The sequence below is a fragment of the Oreochromis niloticus genome, linkage group LG8 (genome assembly GCF_001858045.2).
Source record: "Oreochromis niloticus isolate F11D_XX linkage group LG8, O_niloticus_UMD_NMBU, whole genome shotgun sequence".
In the NCBI taxonomy this organism is placed as follows: domain Eukaryota; kingdom Metazoa; phylum Chordata; class Actinopteri; order Cichliformes; family Cichlidae; genus Oreochromis; species Oreochromis niloticus.
In genome coordinates this window covers 5,443,017-5,453,668 of record NC_031973.2, presented here as the reverse complement: position 1 = coordinate 5,453,668, position 10,652 = coordinate 5,443,017, and the positions used below count along the sequence as shown (strand labels likewise).

General features: G+C 40.9%; 2 protein-coding genes across 2 annotated transcripts; one reads left to right on the top strand and one right to left on the bottom strand.

Annotated features, from left to right (window-relative positions):
- Positions 1-2,082: 2,082 nt before the first annotated feature.
- Positions 2,083-5,688, bottom strand: mrpl10 (mitochondrial ribosomal protein L10). Its single transcript, XM_003448656.5, has 5 exons — positions 5,380-5,688; positions 5,004-5,173; positions 3,799-3,963; positions 3,150-3,294; positions 2,083-2,594 (listed from the first exon to the last, which is right to left on the bottom strand). Exons 1-5 carry the CDS (start codon positions 5,417-5,419, stop codon positions 2,356-2,358), a joined length of 759 nt encoding a protein of 252 aa, XP_003448704.1. The 5' UTR covers positions 5,420-5,688; the 3' UTR covers positions 2,083-2,355.
- Positions 5,689-5,771: 83 nt separating this feature from the next.
- pnpo (pyridoxamine 5'-phosphate oxidase) lies at positions 5,772-10,557 on the top strand. Its single transcript, XM_003448724.5, has 7 exons — positions 5,772-6,089; positions 7,451-7,575; positions 7,656-7,755; positions 8,635-8,688; positions 8,781-8,909; positions 8,991-9,061; positions 9,166-10,557. The coding sequence occupies exons 1-7, from the start codon at positions 5,916-5,918 to the stop codon at positions 9,329-9,331; spliced, it is 819 nt and encodes a 272-aa protein (XP_003448772.1). The 5' UTR covers positions 5,772-5,915; the 3' UTR covers positions 9,332-10,557.
- Positions 10,558-10,652: the final 95 nt, after the last annotated feature.

Genomic DNA, 10,652 nt, shown 5'->3' with positions numbered 1-10,652 from the left:
GCAACCTTGTTAATAGTCATTATTTCCCTGTATAAATCGTTGGTTGTTACAATAAAAAATGTCAGTTAAATATATCATATAGGAGACACACACAGTGATATTTGAGAAGTGAAATGAAGTTTATCGGATTTACAGAAAGTGTGCAATAATTGTCTAAACAAAATCAGGCAGGTGAATAAATTTGGGCACTGTTGTCATTTTATTGATTCCAAAACCTTTAGAACTAATTATTGGATCTCAAATTGGCTTGGTAAGCTCAATGACCCCTGACCTACATACACAGGTGAATCCAATAATGAGAAAGAGTATTTAAGGGGGTCAATTGTAAGTTTCCCTCCTCTTTTAATTTTTTCTGAAGAGTAGCAACACGGGGGTCTCAAAACAACTCTCAAATGACTTGAAGACAAAGATTGTTCACCATCATGGTTTAGGGGAAGGATACAGGAAGCTGTCTCACAGATTTAAGCTGTCTGTTTCCACAGTTAGGAACATATTGAGAAAATGGAAGACCACAGGCTCAATTCAAGTTAAGGCTCGAAGTGGCAGACCAAGAAAAACCTTGGATAGACAGAAGCGACGAATGGTGAGAACAGTCAGAGTCAACCCACAGACCAGCACCAAAGACCTACAACATCATCTTGCAGCAGATTGAGTCACTGTGCATCGTTCAAGCATTCGGCGCACTTTACACAAGGAGATGCTGTATGCGAGAGTGATGAAGCCTTTTCTCCGCTCACAGCACAAACAGAGCCGCTTGAGGTTTGCTAAAGCACATTTGGACAAGCCAGCTTCATTCTGGAATAAGGTGCTGTGGACTGATGAAACTAAAATTGAGTTATTTGGGCATAACAAGGGGCGTTATGCATGGAGGAAAAAGAACACAGCATTCCAAGAAAAACACCTGCTACCTATGGTGGTGGTCCCACCATGCTGTGGGGCTGTGTGGCCAGTGCAGGGACTGGGAATCTTGTCAAAGTTGAGGGACACATGGATTCCACTCAGTATCAGCAGATTCTGGAGACCAATGTCCAGGAATCAGTGACAAAGCTGAAGCTGTGCCGGGGCTGGATCTTTCAACAAGACAACGACCCGAAACGCTGCTCAAAATCCACTAAGGGATTCATGCAGAGGAACAAGTACAACGTTCTGGAACGGCCATCTCAGTCCCCAGACCTGAATATTATTGAAAATCTGTGGTGTGAGTTAAAGAGAGCTGTCCATGCTCGGAGGCCATCAAACCTGAATGAACTAGAGATGTTTTGTAAAGTGGAATGGTCCAAAATACCTTCAACCACAATCCAGACTCTCATTGGAACCTACAGGAAGCGTTTAGAGGCTGTTATTTCTGCAAAAGGCGGATCTACTAAATATTGATTTCATTTCTTTTTTTTGTGGTGCCCAAATTTATGCACCTGCCTGATTTTGTTTAAATAATTATTGCACACTTTCTGTAAATCCAATAAACTTCATTTCACTTCTCAAACATCACTGTGTGTGTCTCATATGATATATTTAACTGACATTTTTTATTGTAACAACCAACGATTTATACAGGGAAATAATGACTATTAACAAGGTTGCCCAAACTTTTGCATCCCACTGTATTTGACCCAGATTAGCATGCTGTAATCTGCAGATTAACTCATCGGATCTGTGACCAGTTGTGTTTATTTTGGCTGGAGCTGTTTTTATTATGCCACTTGGTCACAACTCCATCTGGCACTGCACTAAACATAATCTCCTGAAATGTAAACAGAAGCATTATAACCCCAACCAATGGGAATATACGATTGGTAGTGTTTGTCTGTGAAAAAATTCTGCCCAGATTTGCATGAAAGTGTGAGCAGAGGTGAATAACCCAAAAATATATCTGGATCCAAGATTTTGCCCATTAAACTGGACATTTTCCACCATATCATCACAAATGCCTGTCACACTGAAATAGGAAGAATATCATGTATGGTGTGGAGTGTGCTTTTAGCCGTGGCAGAAGTATGCAGTCTTGCACTGTTCTTTGTTGTTTTTTTTAGCAAAAAATCCCTCAGTAACAGAAAGTCTTCGTATAAACAATATGAGCCAAAGTAAGCGCTGATGTCATTTATTAAACACTTAAATAAAGCCATTTGAAGCATTACTTATCCAATAACTCCAGACACCTCCAGGCTGAGGTGTCCGAAAGGTGGACGCTCACTGTGTCACCAATTTATCTCTTTCACTCAAGACTTTCGTTTCAATCTTTAAAGTCTGATTGATGCCAAATTAAAACAAAGACTGCATTCAGTCCATTTACAGTCGTTTGCTGCTCCATGGCTCTCGATCTGAAAGTCACCAGTCCCAGTAATGTCCTCTGTAGCTCTACGTGGCCTCCTCTGCTTTAGGAGCTGCCTCTGCGCTTCCATCCGAGCTCTGCTGTTTGATATACTGCTGGAGCAGCTGTGACAGGTGGGCCGGGTGGCGCTGCAGCAGGTAAGCTGTGTGGGAAGTCAGCATGGAGAGCCCGCTCACCACCTCGCCCTGGATGACAGTCATCGATGGCAGTTTGGAGTAGCTCACGATGCCCTGTGCACTCAGCAGCGTGTTGTCTACGCAGGCTCCTGATGAAAGAAGAGCAGAGATCATTACAGATACTTGCAATGGATTCCTTCCATTTCTGGACTGTTCTGAAATCTGCTGTACTGAGACAGGCTTCAGCTGGCAAAATAATATCTGTTTAATTTTACAAACAGTTTTTAACACCTGTTCACAAACTTGGGTTAATAAACCTGATTTGGTGCAGATTCAGTGTTGGAGGGTTTAAAAACACACAGCGAATGTCTGTAGAGGACAGACTGAATTTGGGCCACAGTATCCTTGCGGACACTCACAGTACACTTGGCATTTTCTAGATGAGAGGCAGTAACTGCTTATCCCATCTAACTGGATCCCTAACTTCATCTATAAATCGATTGTGCTCGAAGGTTAGACGCAAGCAGGATGTCGAACTTAATCTCAACCCACAGATGCCAGCCCCAAACTGTCACCAGCAGAAGATTGACGAGTTCATTTAAAAAACAATTTAGCTCAACTTTTCTGAACTCATTTCATGGTTCCCGGGGCATCATAACAATATCCAATGCTAATTATTCCTCGCACGTGGACGATAAACGTACCCAGGAGTGTCATCTGTGGGCTGCCCCTCAGAGTCGTCAGCATCTCTTTCACCTTCGGCTCTTTGCTAACAAACATAACCGTTGGGCCGACGAACAGAGGACCCATGTTGCAGTAAATGGAGTCACTCAGGAACGACCGCACGACCTGAAAACAAACAACTGTGAATTAGAAGATTAATGATCCTTGATGTGAAATTGTGCAGCAGAATGTTCTTCTATATGAAGGACACTGTGAGCTAAAACGCTGCAGAAAACAACAACTCAAAGTTTATCGTCTTATCTATCATCAGAAAATGATTTATAGTTGCTGTTATAGTTTCTGTAAAGTATAAGGGATGGTCCCGGGTGCCATCAGACAGTGAGCAAACTCAGTCGTTACACTGGGCGTCGACTTGACATTGGTTACACTTCTCAGAAGGTGCACATCAGGTTACGTGGAAGGTTAAATGTAAATGGAAGGTAAATGTGTGTGTGTGTGTGTGTGTGTGTGTGTGTGTGTGTGTGTGTGTGTGTGTGTGTGTGTGTGAGAGAGAGAGAGAGAGAGAAAGAGATACCTGAAGAAAGTGTTAACATCATTTGAAATTTGGAAGAAAACGATGTGGTTCTGGTAAATTTGATACTCTCACAGAATCACCAACATCAGTCTTACCTTGTTGGGGAAGAACTTGACTGTGATGTTGTGTTTATAAAGTCTGTGCCTGAGAGTCATCATGTCTTCAGCACTGCTGCTGCTGTTCTGGACCACGGCGATCATTTTACAATCCTCAAACAACTTCTTCAACTCCCTCTTCATTAGTAAAGTCAAATCATTATCCTGAAGGAATAAGACAGAAGAGATTGACACTCAGTAAAGCACAAGACCTGCAGACCAAACCAGGAAAATAAAGACTACTACTTGGACAAAAGGACATGAGTACATACTTTCAAAATCTGATTGAAGTACCAAAATAAAAGCCCAATTAATTCTGTAATGTGTAAAATTCTGGTTCCAAAAAATGTTTTTATCATTTACCTACTGAGCAGCAGAAAATATATCGTATTTTACTGTAAAAGATGAAGCTTTCAGGTTAAAATAACCTCATCTTTGCAAGTGGGAACAGTAGCTAAAGTTTTGAATAAGCTTTACATCTATCAGAGTTTTATACACAGTTGTTATGCTACTTTTTAAAACACACATCCAAAGCAACAGACAGTACACAAGAGTGCAGGCAGGGTGGCGACATGTGTCGGGGTGACAGAAGCATAGCAGTACAAGTAAAAGGTAAGATTTACAAGATGGTAGAAGAAGGTTTGGACACGTTTAGAGGTGCAAGAGTGGATATACTGAACAAAGGATCGTGAAGATGGAGCTGCCAGGCAAAAAGAAAAGAGGGAGACCACAGAGACAATTAAGGAGGACATGCAGAGGGTTGATGTGACAGAGGAGAATGCTAGGGATAGGGTAGGGTAACTGTGCAAGTTAAAGGTTTCATAATGACAAAGTGAAAAATAAATATGACAATATTGCAAATATTTAAATGAATCCAACTTTCCCAATTACCTTGCAAAGTAAATATAAGATGCAGATGTGGAAGATAAAATTTATCATGTTCTTAAGCATGTGTACAAAGACTGTTGCATATTCCCAATTCTTTTGCAACAGTTATTAAACTGCTCCATCAGCTGCTGACTGTCTGGTAAAGTTGTTTGGGATGCAATGCCAAATGCCTGTTTTTAAGCAACATATTTCAAAGGTTTTGTAAACCTAAGCCAATCCAAGAAATAAGCAGACAATGATGAGCAGTCCTATATGAAGTGAGACTTTTTCCGATCGTGCAGGCTTTCAGTAAAAGGCTGAACATGCTGGTGTGTTACCTCCTGGACGTGCTTGGTGTGGGACGGGTAAGCGCCTGGAGGAAACTCCCGTGCAGGGGGGATGTATTGAGTAACAGCTAGCAGCTTCTGTTTCTGGATGTGCAGAGGCTTCCTGTGGCGGGTCACAGCCTTGGAGCCGTGTCGGACACTCTGTGTGAGAGGAACCCATCCTGAAAGTCACAAATGTCAGGTAAATGTCTGCTGTACAACCAGTCAGTGAGCGCTGCGGAGCTAACATCGGCAAACTGAGCCTAATAACGGAGTCCCCGCTAACGTTACTAACAGTAGCTAGTTGCTGAAAATTAGACAGCGAATCACTAACCAGAACCGCAATGTTTTAAAAAAATCAAGTATTGGTACAAGTGTAATACTTTACCCTGTTTCGGCAGCAATTTTGAACACAAGGTCGCCGCCATCTTTCACAGGAAACCGCCGTGAGTCAGGAAAGTGACGACGGCATGCGTGCTGCATTTACTGACACGTCGGCAAAAAGAATACCTTCCTCATATTTAACAAACTTTACGTGTCAAAAGAAAAAAATAACCTAAATAAAGCTGTGCTTTATGGTAAGCACGTCGGAAAACATTTAAAAACTGATAACCTGTATCCATATACGTATTATCTAAATAATTTTGCTAAAATTATGAGCAAATTACTGCAATGCCGAAGAAGAGACTCCGAGTGTGCTTGTACGTGAACGCATCATAGCGTAATGACGTACCATTACTTACGTTCATTTTTTTGTTTATTTATTTTTGCTTTTTTAGTTCTTACGAACATAAAACCGTAGATTGCCTCGTTTCTAAATGAGTAAAGTATAATGTGATGTAAAAATCGCTGCTTTTCTTACAGGATTATTTTTGCGTAATATTTTACGTAAGGGAGCGTTACGTCAGCGTGTGTTTTACAGGCATGAGGCGCATACTCAGTACGATTGTATTGAGGCATATTTGCTTTATTGGAGGAAATCTGCCCTGTCGTGCCACTCGGATAGTAGGGCTGCCGCGCGTTTTTACCTCGAAATACTGCAGCGGAACCAGCATGGACCTGAGTAACATGAGAAAGAGGTACAGAGGAGATCTGGAGGTGAGAAACTACTGAGTTACCTGCGTTGGGATACAATGTATTGAGTCATGTAACTGAACCCACTCTGTCGGTGCTGTGCAAATGCAAGGTCACGATGATATGAACCCTGAATTAGATGTGCAAATAGTACAGTGAGTGTGCACAGCTTTAATCTAATCTGGCTGCCATGGATACAGTCTGTGACCAGATCCCACTGCGCTAAATGTTTCAGTATGGAGTGCATCTTACTACAGTGGATTACTTTCTCATCTACATTGCTAAATGAATACAGTAATTAACTATTATTTCAGCAGCTTAAAAATCTGGTTATCATCTTTAGCTTTCAGCAGTTAACCTACACATGCATGTGCTTGGGCTGGGAGCCGGAGTACCTGGATAAAAAGCCACGCAGGCACATTGAGATCATTGAGACTTAACACAGAAAGGGCCCAGGAGGTTCAAAACAGGGAAGTTATTGCTGTGAGGGACACTGCTATCTTTGTTTTTGTTTTTAAGCACGTTTCTTGTGAGATTCATATGTACTGATATTATTTAATGCAACACACGCCCCTGTGCAAAAATGAAAAATGACCACAACAACAACAAAAAATGATGACTGGTGTGCTGTCACCACCATTAAAATGGGACATCCTAGCTGTAGATAGTGCCATACAATTTTATCCTTTGTCCCTCATCCCACGTATTCAGATGATATCCCACATATTGGTTGGCTCTAGTATTTAAAACCATTACCCATAAAATCTGGCTTTTATCTCCCCGGATAAAGTGCCGGTTAACAGGTTTTTTTTGCTTATGCCATGCTCAACAGGGAAAAGTGCAAGGGAGGTCACTACAAAGTCATGAGCTCTGCAGATTTCTGCAGGATATGATGTATAGAAACTACCAAAAAGAGAAGGAAAAACTACCGAGAAGTGGGTCAAGCCTGTGAAATAATATGGGTTTAAGAATACTATCAAGCAATTATCTTCCTTTTATTCTTATTGTTTGGAAAGTTGCATTCAGATAAAAGGCTGTGTAATTATCTTGCTAAATACAAAAACTTTGACTAAAGTGTCCAACTTTGTTCCACACAAATTTATTGTTATGTAGTTTGCGTCTGGTCACGCTGTATACAGCTGGAGAAAGCAGGTGTTCCCCAGATGTTTCAAAACCTCAACTTTGACTTCTAAATAGGACGTATTTCTCTGGCATGTTTAAAAGTGATAAACACAATTGAATAATTAATTAAATCGTAATTATACTGCCTACAGCCTCTACTCACTATAATCCAAAAGCATCAGTGAATCATTTAAATCCCGCATTATGTAAAAGTGGCTGTTTTCCTGTGTTTTTTACATCTGTATCGGTTGTTTTGTTTCCAGTGCTTTGAGGAGAGTCAGCTCGTGTCTCTCGACCCCATCAAGCAGTTTGGAAACTGGTTCGATGAAGCCACCAAGTGTCCTGAAATAGGAGAGCCCAATGCTATGTGCCTCGCCACTGCCACCAAGTAGGAAACGCTGCCACCTGAACTGGCGCTGATTTCTTTTCACAGTTTTGTACAATTAATCGTATCTGTTGTGTACTCAGTGACGGACGTCCATCCGCTCGCATGGTCCTCCTGAAAGGTTACAGCAGTGAAGGTTTCCGTTTCTTCACCAACTATGAGAGCAGAAAGGGCTGCGAGCTGGTAAGAAGCATCTTTATCACTGACTCTGTCAGCAACCGTCTACGTCCATGCTATGCTTCTTTTGCCCTTAAGAAAGACAACAGGAGAAGGAAGAATTATGCATTCATTCAAAACCACCTAAGCGAGTAGTTAGCAGGCACAAAAAATTACAAATCAACATCTGTATCAGTCATACAAACAAAAATGGCACCAATTCACTGGCTTGAGCTTTGCAAATACATTTCTATGACTTTGGGGATAATGAACTCTTTATCTTTGGATTTTTGCCCATAATTTAGACAGAACACTTTATCAAGCTGTTTCTTTGCTTTAGAGTTTCAAAGGGTTTTCGATGCCTTCATGAGCCAAGGCTGAGATGGTTTTAGCGCGCACAGACGAGGGATAGTGGATATAATGGACAAAATATAATGACTATGGAGCTGCCAGGCAGGAAGAAGAGAACAAGACCACACAGAAGGTTCATGTTAGATGCTAGTTATAGGGTGAGATGGAAGCAGGTGATCCACTGATTTTAGACATGTTTAAAAAACATTTGAAAATGCATTTTTATTCTTTGGCTTTTAAACCAGACTAAGTACTGATTGCTTTCTGAAGATTTTGTTTTCATTATTCTAAATCAAAATTATATCGCATGAATTTTTTATTTATCAGGTTTCAAATGTTTTGCATGAATTTTGATAGCATTGTCTCCTTTTTGTCTTAATTCAAATACTGACACTTGTCGCCCCTTGTCTGTAATAAAGTCTGCCTCCATCTCACCCTGTCTCCAGCATCCGCCACTGTCACAACAACCCTCTGCATGTCCTCCTTCACGTTATCCATGAATCTTTAAGGCTTCTTCTGTGTTGTCGGGTCCTCTGATCACTTTCTTCTCCACAGGAGAGCAATCCGCATGCATGCCTGGTCTTCTACTGGGAACCACTGAACAGACAGGTGCAGAAACCTTAATTTTAAATTACATTTTCTCTTCTTTAAACTTTTTGTTTTCATAGTAAATGTATTTTTATTTTAATTTTGATTTTCAGATTCGCATTGAAGGCACCGTGGAGCGGATCCCCTACCAGAGCTCCTGCGATTACTTCCACTCCCGACCAAAGAGCAGCCAGATCGGAGCTGTCGTGAGCCGACAAAGCACTATTGTGCCTAACAGAGATGTAAGCGCTGAAACTGCTCCACCTGCACGCTGTAGGTGATGCGTACAATGTTAAAGTCTCAGTTATCACAATTTCTTTCAGTATCTGAGGCAGAAAAATGCAGAACTGGAGGAGAAGTACAAGGACACAGAAGTGCCTATGCCTGATTACTGGTAAACCTTTGCTCTTAATTAACGTTAATAACATGTTGGTACGGCTTCTTAAAGCTTTTTCGGTTCGTTACCTTTAACTGTCCCATGATGTGCTTTTCCAACAGGGGCGGCTACATCATAAAGCCTGTTTCAATCGAGTTCTGGCAGGGACAGACAAACAGACTTCACGACCGCATCGTCTTCACCAAGCTGAAGGACGGAGAGTCTGAGCTGGGAGAGTTTCAGCACGCTGCAGAGGGAGGCTGGGTGTACCAGCGACTGTCCCCATGAGGAGCATCGGCAGACTGTGAAATAAAGGAGAGGGCATTTTTCATCTCGACTATCACTGATTTAAAAAGACCACCATCTTTACCTCACATTAATAACCTCGCATTAGTAATAGGTGCATTTGTGTGCGGTTTATCAACAAGCCAAATGTCACTGTGCTGTCTTTGAGGTGAACCATGTGTGCTAAGTGGATAAGTGGAGCAGCGTGGCGCAACCTGACTGTGCAACTTTTGAGTTTTCCGTGCTTTGTAATGGAAAAAGGACACTGGCCTGAAAAAGTGGAGCAAACTTTACCCACTCAAAATAATGATTAACAGTATGGCTGTGGTTGTTTAACAGTGCAGTCGTTGACCTTCTAGGACATGAAGACTGTTTCTTATTTCTTAAAAAGCACAATCTGTTCTACTCATCAACACTTAGCTGCAGTTTTTCTCCATTGGTGTGATTATTTCTTTACAGGTCTAGTTTTCTAAAGAAAATATGGAAAATTGAGACAATTGTTTGAGTTTAGCTCATTGCGTTAAGTTTCTTGGTTTCTTTGAGAGAAAAGATTCAAATCCCCCCAAATTATGCATGGTGGCCACTTCATTAGGTACAGCTAAACCGTCATATCCAATCCAATGCGACTGTTGCCAAAACAAATACTTTTAGGCTGTCTAAAGGTTTGGAGGTTTTTTCATGGACATTACCACAAATCTATCGGCACTGACTTCATAGTTGTTGGTGGTCATGAAATGCATTGTTAATGGAAGAAAAGTGTGATGCTTTTGCTAATTATGCATTCAGAACACCATCTTTGGCCATAACCTGAACAATAAATATAAAACTGAATTTAGAGGCTTTTATATAGGGAATATGAGAGCATGCTCAATGTGTCATCTTAGAATTTATGACAAAGAGAGCTTGTTCCTCATGAGACAACCTTTAATATTTGTGACTGGAAACTATGTTTCAAATTCATTGTTGTCCCTAGACAGAGTTCACTGTCTCAGTCGTGTTAACAATTCATGAAAAAATCACAAGTCTGTTAACTGAACAACTAAAGTATATTTTTCTTCTAATTGGTGACAAATGTGATTTTACACTTACAAATGGAAAATATGTGACCTGTGCTGGCGGTTAACTTAATTTAAATTGATTGTATCAGTCTTAAATCTATGGCAGTGTCTCTGCAGTGACTGCCTTTTAATAGTGAGATTAAAAGAGCACGTGATGTCATTTGTGCCAACTGTTGTGTGTCCTGTATTGTTTGAGGATGAAATTGTGGTATATAGTTTGAAGTAAGTGTGGGAAAATAGCTATTAATAAAGTTTTAATTTGTAAC

Excerpts from the sequence above, each read along its gene's own strand:
- mrpl10 (XM_003448656.5), bottom strand. The coding sequence starts at position 5,419 with ATGGCGGCGACCTTGTGTTCAAAATTGCTGCCGAAACAGG. Across the intron at positions 5,174-5,379 it reads AAAATTGCTGCCGAAACAGG|GATGGGTTCCTCTCACACAG; the intron begins GTAAAGTATTAC and ends TGTGACTTTCAG. Across the intron at positions 3,964-5,003 it reads ACACCAAGCACGTCCAGGAG|GATAATGATTTGACTTTACT; the intron begins GTAACACACCAG and ends TTATTCCTTCAG.
- pnpo (XM_003448724.5), top strand. The coding sequence starts at position 5,916 with ATGAGGCGCATACTCAGTACGATTGTATTGAGGCATATTTGCTTTATT. Across the intron at positions 7,576-7,655 it reads TGCCTCGCCACTGCCACCAA|TGACGGACGTCCATCCGCTC; the intron begins GTAGGAAACGCT and ends TTGTGTACTCAG. Across the intron at positions 7,756-8,634 it reads GCAGAAAGGGCTGCGAGCTG|GAGAGCAATCCGCATGCATG; the intron begins GTAAGAAGCATC and ends TCTTCTCCACAG.